The sequence below is a fragment of the Phoenix dactylifera genome, chromosome 4 (assembly GCF_051530095.1).
Source record: "Phoenix dactylifera cultivar Ajwa chromosome 4, Ajwa_hap1_PhDact_Kaust_v1.1, whole genome shotgun sequence".
Taxonomy (NCBI): Eukaryota; Viridiplantae; Streptophyta; class Magnoliopsida; order Arecales; family Arecaceae; genus Phoenix; species Phoenix dactylifera.
The window spans coordinates 1,649,298-1,669,537 of NC_143193.1; the positions used below are offsets into that span (position 1 = coordinate 1,649,298).

Below are 20,240 nucleotides of genomic sequence, written 5' to 3' on the forward strand. Positions count from 1 at the left end.
CGAGCAACGGGGGTTTCGCCTCCGAGCTCGTTGAGGCCCGGCGAGAGGCTTATCACCCCTACCCAAATCAACGGCCCCTGGCAGCATTGCACATCAGCAAGAGGTGGTACATCTAACAATACGTATGCTTATAATTTGATGACATCACATTTCGGCGACAGAAATTTCCAAGCGGACCCCACTCCACCCGATCCGCTCCGACCCGATCCGGTAGCTTCCAAGCGCGGCATCGGGCCAAAGAGACCCCGCTCGCCCCTGGTCTTCTCTGGCCCGACCTTCGGGAGAGAGGAAGCGATCATGGCGGCGAAGGGAGCGGGAAAGGAGCGGGCGCCAGGGATGCCGTACGGATACGTGAGGGAGAGCCCTACGAGGCCGGGATGATCCCCGAACGCCGTCCCCAAGGGGATCCCCCTGCAGCCGGACCTCTCTCCACCGTCACCCGTCAAGTATGTTCATCTGATTGGAAAGTTGAACCTTTCTTGAATTTTTTTTCTTTTCTCTTTGAGATGACAGAAAAAGAGGAAATGACGATTTGGAATTGCTGCTCTTGGCTGATCACTGGAAGAAAAATTGGGTTTCTAATCAGTTGATGGATTGATTGATTAGGTTAAGACGGGATGGGATGATGTGATTTAATTTCAGGGTGTTAATTAATTGGGGATATGGTGTTAGTTGCGGGTTTGAATGTTCTTACCTATAGGAAATAGATAATTTGTGAGTTCTACTAACTCCATGATGATATTACCATAATATCATGATAAATATATGTGGTATTGTCTGAAAAACGTGCGATCGTCATCTACTTGATTAATTTGAATGGTTAATACAGATACTGTAGTTTGTTTTCGAATGCTTAAGAGAAATTGCTTTATCTTATTATTGCATCATAATTTTTTAGATTTTGGCTGTTGCAACCAACCAGTGTTTTCTCCAGTAAGTGGTTAAAAGAGTTTTGCTTGGTTTGTCATATTTTCTATACTTGGTACGTGTCTATCTATCAGTATTAGCCAATGGATAAGAAAAATAATGAGCATAGCCTTAACTAACAAGATGCATTTTTTATGGATTCTTTCCTTCTACCAGACCACAAAAATATAAAATTGCAAATCAACTGAGCCTTTGGTAAAGAGGTAATCTGTCTACAATGCACCTCAATTTGAAAATTTTTATAACAAAAATCTTCCACCTAGCCCTGAAACCACTCTGGCATCTGCTTCTCGATACTTCAAATCGATGTATTAAATGTTTTTCCTTACAGCAAAGACCAACCTTAAAGTGATAGCATTTAAGGTTTTGTCAATTCTTGTATCATGTACTTTTTATATTGCATTAGTACTTTCATAAATTTATCTTATGTTAGTCCATGTGTCATGGACTAGTAACCTTTGTTAACCAATCTGGTGCATGGGCTTGCAACTAGCTTGCATTAGGTAAAGATTCCTCTGTGATCCATATTCTGTCCTACTTGTAGCTTCTTTTTATGTGTATAGACATGTTTTGCTCAAGGAGACATAGATCTTAAGTACGGGCTATTGCTTGGTGCAATGGTGAAAAAGCTTAGACTGGCAAGCACAATGGTGCAAGTTTCGAGTCCTGGGGCAGCTACTTTATGTAAAAAAAAAAGCTAAAGGTTAGCTTTGTTCCCAGTTTGTCCCTCCTAGAACTCCGGATTGATGGGACCATGGCTGAATCATGGCCCATGTAGACATGGTTTATAAGTAATCTATGAATATAGTATTGCATAATTCAGCACTAAAGGATCTTGCCAGAATTTTTGGCAATAGGACATTTACTCTAAAGCAGAGCAACTTAGACAAATGTATTTGGGAATAACAGGATATTAACCTCTTTCCCCCTTCTCCAGAAACGTAACGATTGCTTTAACCATTTTTATCTAGGTCGTTTTGTTGAGCTCTTTTATGTGCAACTAGTTGGGCCTTGCATTGAGATAATGTTAGAAGCAGCAATGATGAAGTTGTGGAACATTTGGAAGTAATGTTGGTGTCTGCATATGCTTCGCAATGTTTTTTCTTTAGCAACTGGTGGGGGGGGGTGGGTGCGCTTTGGAGCTCATGCATGAACTTAATACTTGCATCGTTGGGAGCGTCTTGTTTTTCTCTCTACACCATTGGCAATGAGAAACTCGTCAATCAAGAACATCACATATTTATATCCATGGAGATTATGATTTTAGATCAATTCCTTTGATGCATCATTGACGTTATTATCCTATCTTCTTGTTTTTGGTCTATGATTTGATGGCTTCTTATGTCTTAATTGTTGTGATCTCATGTCATATTTGAACTTGTGGTATCCAAGTCTTATTTGATACCATTATGTCACCGAACGAATATCTAGTATTGCATGCTATACTGCAGTGGATAAATCTATTTTGACTTTTAGGTGCCATTTAGCAACACTTTTATTTTTCTTGTTTTTAGAAATAAAAAAATGAAAAACTTGTTTCTATTTTATTGCCATTTTATTGAAAACATAAGCATGTTTTGTGTAGTCATTTATCTTTAAAAACATAACCATAATGATGGTTCCTGAGGTGGTGATAGTAGTGGCGAATATAGTGGAGATCATAATGGTGGCTATAACGGTGAAAACAATGGTAGCAATGATGATGGGGGCACCATGATGTGGTGGTGACGGTGATGGTGGTGGAATAGAGGCAGTGGTGACAATGACATTGTGACGGTGGTGGTAGGAGTGGCAGCTGCGATGCCGACAACGAGGGTGGAGATGATGGTCATAGCAACGGTGGCAATGATGGTGAAAATGATAGTGTTGGCGATGGTGGCGATGGTGGTGGTAGAAATGATAGCTACCGGTAGTGATGATGGCGGTGGTCGAAATGATGGTGGTGGCACTGGTGGTGATGGTATCCGTTGTGGTGGTAAAAGACATGAGTTTCTTGCTTTTGATGATAGTAAAAGTAAAAATATTCTTATTTTCATTTTTTAGAAATAATAAAAATGATTTTTTAAAATAGAAAATAAAAAAATACTATTATACATGTTTTTGTCTCGGTTTTTGTGATTTTACCTTTAAAATTAAAAAATAAATAAAAGAAATACCAAAGAGGTCCTCAGTTAGTGCTTTGTAAAAGAATATTAGTCCTTAAATGAAGCCTTGTCTCCTCTCTTTCACTAGTACGATGTGTAATGGCAGGTCATGCTTGCTCAAAGATGTAGACAGTAACATTGGTTGGAGAATTGGCAGTAAAAGACAGAAAAAAGAAAAAACTCAAACTTTGATGCATCTCAATTTGATCAACTATGCCAACCCATTTTAATGGAATAAGGCTTGCAGATTGAGGTTATGATTAGTCAAGGAGAAATAATATCTACAAGCATAACAGGCAGGGGATTAATGTTACTGTAGGGGCTTTTTTTCTTTTTTGATTTTTTCTAATGATGAGTTGGATCCATTTTCAAGGGATCTCTTATTGGCCATCATGATGATAATAATATTAGTGATGCCATGCTCCCATTTTAGACAGCTAATAGGTGTTGATAGATAGTATTAAGGTTCTCAGCATTTTTTTTTTTTTTCCTCTCTTTCTGGGTATTTCTCTAATGCCATTTGGCATGTTAATTTAATCTTTTACATACTACATAATAATGTACAAGTTTATAGATGTAGTAGTTAAATTTCAATGTATCGGTATCCATAACACCATTTTATGTCCATGTCCATATTGCAAGATTTTGGTAAATATTTGGATTTTGCTAAAAAAGGAGTATTCACATTTATTAAGCATTAATCAATTGTATAGGAGAATTTGGATTTATTAGGTCTCAAAAAACATATACAAATTCTTAGGGTGGCAGGTGGCACTGCCAGTGATCTGATAGAAAACAAACCATTATGGTGCCGTATTTGTTCTTACTTAAAAGTTGGGCTGGTTTAATCTGCAAAGCGTTGGCTGCTCTCTGTTTCTTTTCTTTCTTTCTTTTTTTCTTTCTTTTTTATCCCACAACTGTGCATCTGTTAATAAGTGCTTCTCATGGATACTGAAAACTTGTTGTTTAAGGACACTTAAGTCAGATTTTTTTTCCTTTTATTTTCATTTACTTTCTTTTCCCCCCTGACTCTGTACTCAAGTTTTAGTCTTTTGATTCTGGGTTGTGACTGGAATTTCTAGTGATGTTCTAATAACATACTAGGATAGGTGTTATGTGATCAACAAGTAGGTTATATTAGATCAGAAAACAGAGCAAAAATGCATTTCATTTACTAATGGCATCTCCTTGATTCTAATACACCAGCATTGTAGTTATACTGAATGAAACTTAGTTTAATGACATTCTTATACCTTGATGTGCAGATCAAAACCAAGTCTGGCAGCTTTTGTGGGTTGCATGTAGCCATTTATGCTGGGAGTCTGCTTCCTTTGCCCCTCCATGGACTGCCTTTGCCAAAAATATCATTACTGCCCCAGCTGTGGACAAAAAGGTCAAACAATTTCTCCCATTTTTACCATTATTTCCTCCTGTTCGCTCCCGCCAACAATTTTATTACCGTATTGCAACTTACAACGTTGAAATGTCACAGGTTCCTGAGTTCGAGAAATCAGATCCTTGTCTTGTTGTGGATCCAACCAGCTGGTAAGAGCAGAGTTTTGCTGTGCCTGTATAGTCTAAATTCATGATGCTTCGCTTTCTTGCTTAAAGTTCAAATTTTCCCTGTACAGGGCTGTAAATAATCTATTAGATAAAAACAGAGAGGCCATATATTTCAAGTGAAAACGTTATACCTGCGTTACTGTGGTTCTGATGACATCTTGAGATAGTTTATGGAACGATTTAGTAGATTGATCCAAGAGTTCTTATAATACTGCTGTTTGATTTGTCATGCATTGCTGTCAGTTTGACTATGGGGGAATTGTAAGCTAGCTCTCCATGCAGAGGTGTCAGGGATGGCAGAAATTTGTTTTAAACTGATTATGCGGGAGGCAAGGATGCCATATTAGGAATGTTAGGAATTATCTGCTCTATCGACTCAGTCGAGATGCTTAATATCGAGGAGCATATCTTGGGTGGACAAACAGTTGTTAGACAAACATGGTTATGTCTGAAGTTTTATGCGTTCCCTCCTAAAATATGTATTTATATGTTGCAGATTTACCTTTTGGCTCACTGCCGTCGCACCTTCCCATTTGCAGAAGTTGCAGAAGATGCAGATCTCTCCTGTGAAACATTTCTGTCTTCATCTGTTTGCCGACCCTGTCAAACAGTTCAAGAATTTCTGTACATTCACTCTTGATTGTTCATGCACAAAATCAAAGCATCAGAATCACATGTATTGACAGTTAAAGTAAACAACTGGAGACCGGCAGTCGTTGTCACCCAAAGATTGTGCAGGCTCAATAGTTCCCCTTTTGTCTCTCAGCTGATCTTCTCTGGCAGATTCAAGCAGGTTGTAGCAAGGGGTGGTTTATTTTTATGCTAAATTCAGGCCACTGATATCAGAAATTAGAAAAGGACGCTTGTTTCGGAGGAACAGGTAAATGGAACTGATTCTCCGTACTGCATATAAGCTTGGATTGATCAGCATAACATTGAAAGATCATGCTAGGTTTTGTAAACTCCATTTATTCTCATCAATTCTCTTTTACATCAAACAGCTCCAACGCATGATCTATGGTTATCTCGCCTTATCCTTAAATTGTTGCAAAATCAGCCAGGCCGAAAAAGGGCAAGAGATCATAAGTTTCACCAAAGGTTATGGCATCTCATAGTTTGTGTTCACCCACTTCATATGACAGATACCTTTGCATTGCTTTCTGCAAGGTGATGTCAATTTCAGGATGCTTAAAACCTTCTTGAACCCAAGCTGTGGTGCAAGTAGACTTGAAGTCCATGTCTCCTCCATACTTCTGCTCAGTTTACAAGATGAACAAACAATTTAAGTGCAAATCACGAGCAGCGTAAACAAGCTTCCACCTGATCCTAGAGAAATTGATGTCAGAAATTGTGAGGGTATGGATTCTAGAGAACATATGAGTTCTGTTCTTAATATTCCTTGAACTTCTTGAAGTAAATGTTTAACAGCAAGTGTGGATCAATGAGATAATAGTTAAAAATAAGAGGATACAAATCATCTGATATTGCTTTGTAGAAACTTGTGAGTTGATCGATCAACTTTTCTTCTGGAACCTCTCCCTCTCTCCCTCCCTGTCATCTCTCTCTCTTTCTCCCCCTCCCTTTTTTGGGGAGGGAAATGACGCATGAGAACTTCGGAGCTTTGATAGAACCTACTCCTGATATGTTCCTCCTTGATATGGAGATGTTACCTCTTCAGCATTGTGCAATGTCTGACCACGCCAAACACAAGTATGACTACGAAGTCTGTGAAGGTATGAAGGCGATTAACTTGGTATAATCGCCTAAAACTTAAAGATGCATTTATGATGTACCTGCTATATGTCAAAAATGTGGTCTGATGCAATATCTAGTTGCTCCTAGAAGAAGGTAATTGCAGTTCATTAATGTATGCTTACCGAGACAATTCATGAAGCCTGTGACTTTTGGTTATCTATATCAGAGCTGATGAAGGTTATGCAGTCGTTTTCCATGAAAGAGGATATGACAATTTATGAATATCAAACATTAGAGAGAGCATTGAAGAAGACAGAATGCTTCTGGCTGTTTAAAAGAAGTCCTTTTACAATTTTTAAAGAACGTATTTCTTAAAAACATTAAGTGTTTGGTAATATCACATGAGAAGTGCTTCTATGGGAAGCACAAGTTAAGTGCTTTCAAGAGAAGCTCGAACAACCAACTTCTAGCTTCTTTTGTAAAATTGCTCCATATCTTTCATACATAGTAAGCTCATCTACAAAAGGTTGTTATACAAATGAGATTACCAAATGTTAAATATATCAAAAGGCATTTTTTAAATGTAAACAAATCTGCTTTTTGAAAAATACTTTTTAAAAAACAGTCTCAATTTACTAATTTTTCTTCGTCAGGACCTTTTCCTGATTTTGAAAATTTTCTAGATTTTCTGATATCTTATCCTTACGGGTGGCAATTGTAGCCAACCCACGGGATACCTGACCTGACCCAAATGGTGTGGGTTATATGTGGGAGATATATGCAACTATAGTCCATGTTATTGATTTTAGACATCTAATTGATGGTAGCGGTGGCCTAGAAAACAACATTAAGCATGTATATGTGCAACATACTTGGTTATCAAATGCTTGGATCACTATAGCATGCAAAATTGACTACAAGAATGATATAAGACGATCTAATTGTTGGACATAACAGCTTGCTACTCATGAATTCCTTTATAATACGGTTGTGGATCAGAACTGGGCGAAATGTCCAATATCATAATCAGCAATTAAAGATTAAAGCTTTACCTAGGAGCCTCCACAAACCATGGACATGTTGGCGTTCATCTAATTTGCGAAGTGCTTGGAGATCAGGCTGGGATTGTATCTCTGATATTATCTGTGGAACATGTGGTTAGAGAAAAACAGAACGAGTTTTAATAATATGGATAGAAAATCAAAATAAGTGTTGGAGAATATTCGCTTCCTGGCTAGACTGATTCAGACCTGCTACCGGTAGGAAAAGAGAGAAGATCCAACCTATGCTGTCTGTTTGAACTGTTCTCTGATGTACATTTTACCTGCCTCTTTATAAATTTCTGGTAAAAAATAAAAAAAAATGCCTTTATCATATTGGCAAGTCCAGGCTAAACATTCAGCAATATATCAACCAAGAGCTATAATCAATACATAATCTCAGCAAATGAACCTTTTTCCAATGGATTGAAAATCTATAATATGTACAGCATGACACCTGAATAGTGTCATTATCTTTTTAACATCTGTCCCCTCTCCAAAATGGTAAAAGGTAAAGTGAAGAATATACTTGATTTAACCTGTGAATTTAGTAAAACAAAACTTCATCCCAACGGCTCTATGCAGGTACCATAGAAGCTGTGGAAGTTGAAGAAAAAAACGAAGGATCACATTTCTGGGCTGTTTTACCAACTCAAACAACAATTTCCTACTATTTGATGCAGCTTTATAGCAGCATGCGTCTACCAGGGAACAGTAAATCTATGATGCTTCATCTACCGATATTCTGGCTTTAAAACCCATCTAGATCCACCAGCATCTTTCTGTAGCGTAGCTATCTCCTTGAGAAGATTCTTGAACAGAGGTAAATCTTTTGACTGTATTCTGTCCTTGAAGTGCTGTGTTATGCTAGCAGAATCAGTTTGCCCACCCCTCTGTTGTATGAAGGTGCATAGTTGGCGGATCAAGATCTCAGGTTGGACCACCATATACCTATGGGAAGGCTTTGATGCCAGAGTGTCTTCGGGAATTCTCGCTCTCTGATTCAAACTAGATGCCAAATCTAGATCTTGCTCGAGTGCATCATCAACTGCTCTTTCTTGAGTTCCATGGATTCTAGCCAAGAGTTCAGCTGAAGACAGTGCCTTACCGGTGGAAGCTCCAGCTGCTAAACCAGGAGGCCTACTTGCAGACCCTTGTGATGGTTTTGAAGGACCAAGTAATTGAGTATTCACACTAGACCCAAACTTCCTACAGACAGATGATGGTGCCCCAGCAGCACCTGATCTTCCTGTCCATGTTGGAACAGAAAAACTGTCACGGCTTCTGAGCCTTCTTGATTCACGCAACGCTTCAGCTGCCCTTCGTGCAACTCGGGAAGCTTGCTCCTCCAGCCTCAACTTATCATCGTCATTGGCATTCATAATAGCATCATGATTCATTGCACTCTATAAACAGAGAGGAACCCAACTTGAATAATGAAATTGTCATCTAAGGAAATAAGTACAAAGAAGGAATATAAATAGATTAGTACTTACATGAATCCCATGAGCATCAAAAAGACTCTTCAATATATTTGTTTCTTCATCTATTTCACCATTCCTCTGACCAGCAATATCTTTTCCTTTGCTGTTGGAGCTAGATGCTCCAAGCCCTGGAGAGTTTGTTTCTCTAGCTGGCACAACAGGACAAGTAGAAGCTGCAGAGGAGGACCCTTGTTTATGTTGGTAGCCATTGCCAATCCCAACATTTACCTCTTCAAACAACTGGCTGAATATGTCTGAAGTCTCAGTAGAACCACCCTCTCTACCATCTTGCAACATGAAGAGATCCTTCATGTCTTTGGCTTTAAAGAATCTTCTTTGCTGAGGGTTCTTCAATATCTTATTGGTCAGGAAATGTTTGTAAATCTGCCTATGGTACACCTTCTCCTCTATAGTTCCGCGTGTGATCAACCTGTAAACTGTTACTTCCCGTTTCTGCCCGATCCGCCAAGCACGTTCTCTTGCCTGTACTACACAAATTTTACTCAGGTTTCGGATGGAAACAGAGCTGGATGCGTCTGGGTAAACAAGTTTGTAATTAACAAAAACATCAGTAAATAAAGACACGAATTTCGGTCAGGGTTTACATGTATGCACAGCTGGATGCATTTCTGGATGTGGAAACAACTACAGTTTCAATACCAACAGATAAACAGGTAATTTAAGTATTAATGTAAACATCCTACCTACAGAGACAAAACCATGCTTTCATATAAAATCTAAAACCATGCTTGGATAAATTTGTTAAATAGACTGGAAACAAGTGATAACTTTCATGAAATATAAACCAATCCTAACCACCCATGATAACCTAAACCTAATATCCAAAATTTTCAGATAAGACTTAACATGCACAAAAAGACTGAAGTGCGGCAATATTGACAACATAAATATGCATATAACTACCTTCCAACAATGAACTAAACATTTTGTTGAAGATCACACATTTACCCAAGATATCTCTCTACAGCAACTTGCGTACCAACTTCCATGTTCTTGTGTCAGCGAGAGAGGGAGATTTTCTGTTTTTCTAAGATGAAGAGATACAGAAGCCGTTAAACATTGCCCGTTACAGTAGCTATTGAGAAAATGTTTCATACATTCCTTGTATTACATGCATTAACGTGAAACAAAAACATAAACAAGAAATATTTTATTTATTCTCTCTGTGTGTGATGGTGGTTGGGGGATGTGGGGGTGGAGGGGAAGAAGCAACATGATGAACAGCAATCATACTATAACATATCAAGTTAGACTACACAATAAATGCTATCAATTTGGATGGTCCATCATTGATTTTGAGTCATTAACTTCCACCAAGGATTTAATGTTTATTGTGCGGTCCACCTCATATATCAATGAAACAAATAGATACAGCACCTAGAAAATAACTTGAAGACCCAAATCCTAATGCTATAACTAAAACAATCAAAAAGTAAATCTGCAACAAGCGAAGCATCAAAATTTATTTATTCATAATTGGTATGCTAGCATGGTGCCACTGATGTGTCTAATCTAGCTAATGCACATAGCTGAAACTTGTACAGAAACTTGTGTTGGCATCTACAAAAGAAGTTTCTAGAAAGACCATAAATTAGCAAGATTCTCTGCTTGTCCTCAGATCTGAGATGAGTCTGAGTTGAATGGTAGGGATAAATAATTTCAATGATACATAACCTGCAAGATGAATTTTACCTGCATATCTGTGGAAGGATTCCAGTCAGGATCATATATGATAACCCTGTCAGCACCAGTCAAGTTTGTCCCTAAACCACCAACTTTAGTAGTCAGGATAAAAATAAAGACATCAGATGAGTTGTTAAATTCGTCCATAAGTGCCATCCTCTGCTTTACAGGAGTAAGTCCATCCATTCTCCGATAGCTATACCCACTTGCAGCCAAGAAGTTTTCAAAAATGTCTAGCATTTGTTGAGTCTGTGTGAAGAGTAGAACATGATGTCCTTGCTCCTTCCAGACCCTAAGAACTTGAGCAACCACTTTCATTTTTCCGCTCCGCTCTGGATTCCCATAGTCCGGATGCTGAGCAGAGTGTTCTCTTTCTAAAAGATCAGGATGATTGCAAATCTTACGCATGATATCTATTCCATAAAGTGAGTTTCTATTGCCCTCAAAAATTTGCTCCACTTCAGAACTAGCAAGGAATGCCCTATAAACAGATCGCTGGTCTGAAGTTAGGCTGCAGAAAAGGACATGCTCAGTTTTCTTGGGAAGTTGGGCGTTCACATCAGCTTTCATACGCCTGAGAAGGTATGGCATTATCAAGTCACGCAAGACAACTGCACATCTGTAAGCTGTGGACACTTGCAATGGTGTAGCATTAGCATACCCACCAACTGTAATAGGAACAGCGAATTCTGTCTCAAATACAGGTAAAACACCTAGCTTTCCAGGGAAGACAAAATCGAAAAGGGACCAAAGTTCTGAAAGCTTGTTCTGAATTGGTGCACCAGTCATGATTATACGGTGCACTGTCTGTAACTGTTTACAAACTAAAGTTATTTCAGCATTAGGATTTCTTATACGGTGACCCTCATCCAATATGGCATATCCCCACTCTATATCGAGCAACTTCTCCCCTAGAAGGCGTAGTTGCTCATATGTGGTAAGGAGTAAAGCAGATTCTGATTGCACAACACGATCAATCAAATCATTCCACCTCTTTACTGACTTAGCAGGGCGAGGTCTTTCATTATCAGTATCCATGGAATCTTCACTATCATAATCGCTTTCACTTGACTTTGCCACCATCTGTTTATTTAAACCATGTGCAGAATCATGCAGTATCTCAACTTTGAAGTTAGGGTACCATTTTCGAGCTTCCCGCTGCCACTGTCGCAGAAGTGTGACTGGACAAACAACAATGCTGGGTTTATACATTTTACTGAAATGTAGAGCACCAAGAAATGATATCACCTGCACAGTCTTGCCCAGACCCATTTCATCTCCTATAATGCCACCAGCTCTTTGGCAGTGCAGCTCCCACAGCCATTGTATCCCCACTTTTTGATAATCAAAAAGGTTCTTATGAATGGAAGCAGGAATTTTCAATCCTCCTTCAAGGATTACAGAAGACTGCTCCCCATCATCTGCATTCTCCTCTTCTTGAGTTTCTTCCCCATAATCTGTGGCAATTAAGTCTCCCACTGAATCTTCATCTGGAAAACAGTTGAAAAAGCATCAGCACAAATAACAGCATAAAATATCCTCCAAACTCCAGAGAATCTGGGCATCCTTATCATGCGAATAAATCCATGGAAATATTAAAGCTATATACAGGCAAGTTTCAGCAACCTACAATAACTTGGTGCAAGGATCTCCGAAGACAAGTGCAGTGAATGTAGGTTTAAGGCCCTATTTGGGGAAGCTATTGGCAGTAAAGCTTTTGAAAATAGAGCTTTTGGAAGTAGAGCTTTCTGAAACAGAGCTTTTATAAAAAGTTGTTTGTTGTTTGGTAACTATATTTCTAAAATGCTATGGCACTTTAACATGTGTTTGGTAAACAAATTAAGAAAGTACTTTTAGTATGACAAAATGACCATAAAGGATATTGTATGGTATTATACAATAGAGCATAATAAAATATAATATATATTAATACATAAATATATGATATAGTATAATATTACTATAATGTAATATAATATTATATTTATAGTATAATATAATAATAAAGGTATAAAATATTATAATTATTAATGTAAATTAATTTTTCATAACATAACATAATATTAAATTATTTAAGATAACATATTAATGTATTATGATATAATGTAATATAATAGTATATTTATAGTATAATATAATAATAAAAGTATAAATATTATAATTATTAATGTAAATTAATTTTTCATCCTCCTGATTTTTAGGATTATAAAGGGACATTTTGTGTAATTATTGTATTTTATCACGGATATTTTGGTCAAAAAAACAGCTTTCCGATCGAGCCTAAAAGTGATTTTCCGCAAAGCTCCAAAATGGAGCTTCTTCCAAAAGGTTGTTTTTAACTTTCTGAAAAAGCTAAAACAGCTTTCTAAAATTTTTACCAAACACATTTATTTCATCTAAACATGCTTTTGGAGAGCCAAAAGTACTTTTTGGCCCTCCAAAAGCTCTCCCAAACGGGGCCTAAATGCTCAACAGACTTCCGGTAGAACAAACAAAGTTTTCAATGTTAGTTCATTGATAAAAGATTTCTACAATATACACTGATTCTACCATAATTTGAAACCAGAATAGTCACGAGAAGCAATAGATTTGCAAAGGCCAAACTGGCATAATTACCACTTAAACACTCATACAAGCCATGGATGTCATATCCTAAGACTTACATGTTCAGTTATGTATATCTAGACTGATTTTCAAATGTCAATGCATAAGGTTTCCTTTAAAAAATTAGCCTCTCCGCATCTTGCCGCTGGGCTCATAAATAGTTCAACTAGTTCAATTTAAACAAACTGGTATATCCCTTTCAAGCTTCACCCATTTCCCCAGCAGGGCAAGAATCCAGGAAAGGGCACATGAGGATTAGGAATAATTAAAAGGTGCTTTCAAAAATGCAAGCCGGTACTAATAACAACACGATAGTCTACTAGAGAAGAAGATCTCAACTTGAACCCCTGGAGTTGAATCCAGTTGATGTCCCAAAGTAAAATCGACATAATAAGGGAAAGTTGAAATTTTGCCCCCACAAAAGACAAACCAACACAGCTATAGTCTTCCATAAGACATTCAAACAAAACAGTAAGGGTTTTATGAAGGTTAACTTGAGCTTTGGCCATAATTTAAAAAGAAATAAAGTGCAATAAGTTAAATATGTCACCTTTTTTTTAAATTAAAAAAGTATAAAATCAAAAATGAGTGGGGCAACCTATCTGAATTCTTTCAAACCATCAACCTATGTTAGACTAAACAAGACCACCATGCACAACATTTTATATGAGAATTCTGGCACTATCATTAAAAAGGACAGAAATGACAGGCACTCCTGCCTTAATTTACTTCAACCAATGTCTAGTCAGAAGCATTGGTCGTTCTCTTGTACAGGCCACAGCTTAGGACCTGCTTGCAAACTGACCACTATAAATATGTACCAAGCTCAGGGGAATGAAATTCTGTTTTAAAAAAATAGAAAAGTCAATGAAGACTTTAAGATGCATAAGCAACACATAGTAAAATGATAATCAAAAATTGAAGAAGCTACTAACAGAGAACTTCTAGGAGCTGATAAATGTGGATGTGGATAATGGCAACAGTATCTATTCATCATAGGTTCAATCAAACTCCTGTTTTTCACTCTTTATTGCGAAAGAACTTTAGAAATCAGTTAATGGTCATAAATGCAATTCATAAAGGGTGAACAATAGAGAGGAAATATTAAACAGCAATATAAACATCTATATACAACAAGCAGTAGCCCATAATATCTCAAACAGCATCAGAGCAATGAGACTGAGTGATCATGTCAAGATATAGTCTACAAGCAGATCATGCTAATGGCAGCTCATTTGGTCCAAGATTTCTACCAACAGCATAGTATGGAAAAAGAGAACTTATAACAATAAAAAACACAGAATTAAGAGTTCCCTGGAAGGGAAAAGTTGGAGACTGTACCACTTCCATCGGGCAGTTTCTCCTTTGAATCTACATTTCTCCATTTCTTGCTAGGTAAAGGTCTCTTGGACCTTCTCAGCTTTCGTTTTTTCTTCTCTAACTCCTTTCCTTTTGGAGAGACCGGACGTTTCAAGGGTGCTTTAAGTCTTTGAAAAGGATGGGTTGGTGCATCAAGTCCAGGTAAAGCCTCAGCATCAAGCAATTTGGTTGTTGGGCGGCTCCGTGCTATATCTGATATTGATTGAGCAACTTTAGCTATGCTAGCTGAAGCATGATCTTCAGCCGCGCTTTCCTCAGGCACGTGCCTATTTGATGGTGCAGGTTGTTGAACACGACGCTCAAAGCCTTTAATCCTATGAAATGGAGTTAATATTCCTTTACGGATCAATTCATCCCTTTCCTATGAAGTGGACAGCCAAAATATCAGCATTAACAAGATGATAGGTTTCATGGAAAATGACTAGTAAACAATAACAGTGTTAGTTTACAATTTGAAGAGCTATATGTTGGAACTTCGTCCAAGGTAGGAGAAAACCTAAAAGTTCCGGATCATTGTGTGATAATGCTAAAGGGAAAAGATACTCACAGTTTCAACAAATCCAGTTGAGGCTGTGTCCAGCGCTGCATCAAAATCAGCATCTTCATCATAAGCAACAGTTTTCAAATGACTTTTTGAATCCCTATTAGACTGTTCAACTGCTTTTGATTTCCTCTTGCGCTTTGGATTCTCTTCAACCAGCTCGGCAAGTAGCTTCTCATGTCCAATGTCCTCGGAAGCGGCATTCTCATCAAGCTTAGAGATTTCTTCGTGAAGTTGAGCCTTTGTTTTCTTGAGGCTTCTTAAACGGTCAGTTGCTAGTGCCTGCTGCAGAGTTAATCCATTGCATGTAACTTGACCAGAACCATCAGCATTTCCCTTAGCATTATCCTCTTTAATATCTGTGTTACCTGTATGGTCATTCTCATTGTCTGCAACATCTTTAACCGCTTCAATGCTAGAAGCTACGACATCAATCTCAATTTCTACTGCCCGTAATCTATTATAAAGTTTAACTCGGCCGGTAGATGATGTACCAGTTTCAGGCTCTCCATCGAGCCCATGCTCCTCAGAGCAGACCTCAGATTCACTACCACACTTAGCATCACTTTTTGCCTGTAGAAAAGCATATTTCTCATTAGAAATTTGGTGCATATCTATTTTCAATATATTTGCCACATCATTTTTCAGTTCACAGTGACAAACTCACCAATGATGAAAGAGAAGAAATTATAAAGTCTATATAGCTGGCTTGCTAACAACTCTGATAGACTTAGCTAAAGCTCGATACTCTCTGATGAACCTAGCCAGTGTCCCAGCATCTAGCTGCTTTGTCCTCTTTTATAAGATGACAGAAAGAGCAGTTAACATTTCCTACCTATTTTCGATCAACTAACATTTTAATGGAGCCCACATGTCATATGTAATATAGTGTCCTTGTGAGAAGCATGAAATTAGATACCATAAACTGATTTAAGAGTCTATCATACTCAGATCGAGCTCCAAAAGCCAGTTGACAACCTGCACATTTGCACTATTAAAACTTTCCTTCTTTTAAAATTCACCTTAGAAAGTCTTTGACCTGATGAAATTACCTCTTTACTTTAAGAAACTCTATGTTCGGATGTCTAACTCTTCTCTCTCTCTTCCCTCTTTCTCTCTCTCTCAAAAAAAATAAAAGAAGTTAGCATATAGTTGTCATATTGAACCTTTGAAAATAGAATTTGAATTAATAAGCCAGATTCTCTTTGTAGCTAGGAAATTGTATTAGAGTAAAGCATATAAACAAAATGGAGAAGACTCGATCAACTCACTGCCAGGAAGATAGATGGCCAAAAGGAAAAAAAGAAAACAGAACAACCAAACAGGCTAACGAAGAAAACAACAAGATAATGGCATGAAATGTAGAAAGAGGATAAAAAATATAAATAGACTCCAAAATGACAAGATTCCTATCCAAGTAAAACATGGCAAAAGATAGGGAATATCCAAAGTGGATAAAATCCTAAATCCTATCACTACCCAGGGCAATAAAACCAAAGGTCTAAGCTAAAATGATTCTTAAAACAAACCATAGATTTGCTAATAATTTGTCAGCTAATAAGGACTAGAATAGAGTGTGGATGTGTATGCATATGCATAATCTGAAGAAAGGGATTTAGAATGGTTTGGTAAATATGCATGAGTGATGATTTAAGTTCTTCTATCTCAGGATGTTTTGAATAGTCATAAGCACAATCATGGTTACTACTACTTGATTGTACAATATGCATTCTCCAAAATTGGTTTTCTGATTACCTAGTTTCAAGAAAAAATAAATAATATTTTTTTATAACTTCTATGCAAGGTTCACCAATACAGGTGTGTACCATCTCATACCAAATATATGAAACTGATACTCAATACAGGAGCATATCAAGCATGGTATGCCGCATTGGTCCGAACTGGACGGTACATGACGTACCGTACCATGTCGGTTCGATACCGGTACCCAGTATAGGTGGCGTATTGACACTCAGTACGCCAAAAAAATTTCGTACTATACTATACCAACACTATACTAATGTGGCACTGGTATGGGGTCCGGTACTAAGACGGCGAATCTTGATATCAACTGTCGAAAAACCAAACCGACCCATACCAACACAGTACCAAAAAAAAAAACAGAAACTGATGCTGTGAACCTTGCTCCTATGACATTTGATCATCATGCAAATTGTGAAGATACAATAAAATTTAAAAGGATTCAGCAACATATGATATAATGTTAGTTTCATGTCAAATTAGACATGGGAATTCAATGTTCCATAATCCTCTGATAATAATACAAAAAATGATTATATGTTATGTTCGAAGCAGATATGAGAGGAAGAAAAGAGATTACCTCTGACAATATTTTACGTTCAATATCTTCTGGCTTCGCAGATGCGATGCCCAAACTACTCAACAAAAGTTTGTCCTCATCCTCTTCCTCCATATTGTCACATGAAAATCGGCTATATTACATTTAAAGCACAATGCCACCAGAAAAGAGCAACCTATTAGTACAACAGAAGTTAAATCCACTCACTCTCGAAAATCAGTGCAAATCTGACAAGCAGCATAGCATTATTCGATGAAAAAAGGTTAAAAATTTTAACAAGAACATAAAGTGAACGGGCACACTGCTCACACCCTACCAACACAGACAATACACTAATAGATATGAACAGCTTGATGATTTGCACGATGGAAAGCAAATAAACAAGTCCATTATTAACCACAAAAAAAAATCCCCATATTAACACATCTATTCCTGCATCGCTCTCAAAGCATCCCTATGACACCACCGAGCAAATTTAGAAGGTCAAGAAAATAAGAAAAACTTACGGCTTTCCTACAAAAGAAATCCAGAATTCCACAAATAAGGGCTGCAATTAAGGAATCCGCTGAGGTTCTGAATGACTCATCTCCACAACCTCAATTAAGGATGTTTCCAATAATCAGCCATAGTTCCAATTTCAATCGCCAAAGCATCTAATAGGGAACCATGCTAACTCCCAGTATTCTATCGGATTTACAACCCAATGTTTCACAGGATAGTCCAAATATTCGGAAATCGGAAACAGAAAAATTCAGAGAATTAAACATAACCAAATCTCAGACGGCATCAAATCTGAAAGCACGGAGATAGAATCACGTCATAGAATAAAAGAAGAATTCAGAAAGACATTTCGAATAAATAGACGAATATGTTTATCGTTTTCTTTGCGGATTTTGATGGCGGGAATCGATGGGAAAACAATCCGTAAGAGAGGTATAGAAGAAGTGTCACTCACTGAGATCAAAATATAGTCGGTTTCTCTCGGGAGAAGAGATCGATTCCAAGACCCTAGATTTTGACGAAGAGCAAGGAGAGCTCCTCGTCGGACGCCGCCCCTCTTCTCTCTCTCTCGTTCTCCCGGTTTGGTCTTAAAAGGGCGAGGAGCTTCCGGACCGGCTTGAATATTGGATGATGAACCGGTAGGTCGACCGGCTTGTGTGTAGCGCACGGTGGACCGGGTTTAGGAGGACTTTCTCGTGACCAAGAATGACTATAATAATTAATAGTTATTTATTCAAATTTGCTTGATTATTAAAATTATTTTAAAATAAAATTATTATTAGTTGGCGATAGAATTACAATATATTTTTGGACCTCATCCAAAATAGCTGACCAAAAGATATTATTTGAGTTTCTTGATTCTGTATAAATATCCAAAATCTATCCAACGAATAATTAATATGGGATTAGCTAGCCTTCTTCTTCTTTCTCCTTTATGGTTAGCGTCGAGAAGAACGAGGAGGATGGCCGCAAGAATGCGGGGCGAGTAACACCAGCGGAGGTTCACTATGAGATTGGAATAAAATAGACAGAAAATAGGGAAGAAGAAGACTCCGATAGCCCAGGGCACACATGCCGCCTTCATCGCAAGGGCCGCTATCACAGACGACAAGTTCTAACTTGGTCTTGCTATCTCTCAGACGTGTGTGGGTGAGACAAAAGGTCAAAAACCTTGCTGCAGCATCACATGAAACACTCGACCATCAATCTTTTTTTAATAAACTACACATCCAATGGTAACCATGGATCATGTAGTGCCTTGGTTTGATAGAGCAACATTCAAAGAACATGGTCTAAAACCATCATGAAATATTGTGTTCCAATATCCCTCAAATTACATGTTAGATGGCTGAAAATTTTCTAAACTACGAATGGTCGATCACCCCCTAATAGGGTATCTTATATATAAAAATGAAGCCTTAATATCAACTTTATGAAAAGTTGCCTTTAGAGTTTAGACCACCTTGGTCCCATTAATGACTAATGCATAGAAAATCATATAAATGGAGGATTTTTGAAGTACGTTCATCATCCTTAGATATCTACTCATACTCTCAGGTTGCCGTGGAAGACATACGGTCATCTTCCTCCCAACCAAAGAAAGAAATCAAAGGCAAAAAAAAAGAAAAAAGAAGGCATGATCATGAAACCATATAGCATAAGAAAAATGAAGAAGAAACGGAAGCCAAAAAGAAAGGGCAATCATGTTGTGGTAGGCATTGAGTGGGAAAGCATGCAGAGAAGTCTTCTTTATCTTGAGACAAAAATCAATCCCAATTTATTTTCCAAACAAGAAATCAAGAAACTAAAGAAATTAAGATATCAAGTATTAAAGATAAACGAGAAAACCTAAAGCTAGATCTTTCTCTCCACTAGGTCTGAGCATACCTTGCGAAATTAAGAAAGTTCTATAGCCAAAAAAAGGGGAGAGTGCTTCTTCTCCTCTTTTCATCTTCCTCAAATCTCTCCTCCTAATCAAGGAAGAGGATGACGCTCAAAGAAGAGTCTCTTCCCTTTCTATTCACCACAGCCAAAAAAGGAAGGGTTTACTTCTCTTCCATAGAGATCATCCCCAAAATCTAACCCACACGTAGAAGAGTTGATCGTCGCAAAAAAGATGGTTTCCCCTTCTGGAGTTTCTCGAGAAGTTTTTTAGTTAATATATTTCAATCTTAGCTCATGATGTTGGATACCCATTATCAAGGACAGATTTCCGATCATCGAGATGGACAATAATTTGAGAAGTAAAAGTGATCCAAGATCACCACCACCTAAGATTACCGAATGCAACCAAACACAGTAATTCCATCATCTCTACCAAGATTACCCTTGATCCTA

At 37.7% G+C, this 20,240-nt stretch overlaps 1 protein-coding gene and 1 long non-coding RNA gene across 3 annotated transcripts; one reads left to right on the top strand and one right to left on the bottom strand.

Annotated features, from left to right (window-relative positions):
• The first annotated feature begins 377 nt into the window (after nt 1-377).
• On the top strand, nt 378-6,132 carry LOC103708080 (uncharacterized). Its single transcript, XR_015976957.2, has 4 exons — nt 378-446; nt 4,337-4,464; nt 4,564-4,616; nt 4,703-6,132. It is a non-coding gene; the product is annotated as an uncharacterized LOC103708080 (long non-coding RNA).
• Nucleotides 6,133-7,768: 1,636 nt separating this feature from the next.
• On the bottom strand, nt 7,769-18,513 carry CHR8 (chromatin remodeling 8). 2 transcript variants are annotated; one of them, XM_008792849.6, is made up of 7 exons: nt 18,358-18,513; nt 17,424-17,535; nt 15,089-15,655; nt 14,503-14,902; nt 10,567-12,047; nt 8,866-9,336; nt 7,769-8,775 (listed from the first exon to the last, which is right to left on the bottom strand). In XM_008792849.6, exons 2-7 carry the CDS (start codon nt 17,514-17,516, stop codon nt 8,104-8,106), a joined length of 3,684 nt encoding a protein of 1,227 aa, XP_008791071.3. In that variant the 5' UTR covers nt 17,517-17,535; nt 18,358-18,513; the 3' UTR covers nt 7,769-8,103. The 2 variants fall into 2 exon arrangements, with proteins under 2 accessions (XP_008791071.3, XP_088575642.1); XM_088719516.2 differs by having other exon boundaries at nt 17,424-17,577; nt 18,358-18,511.
• Nucleotides 18,514-20,240: the final 1,727 nt, after the last annotated feature.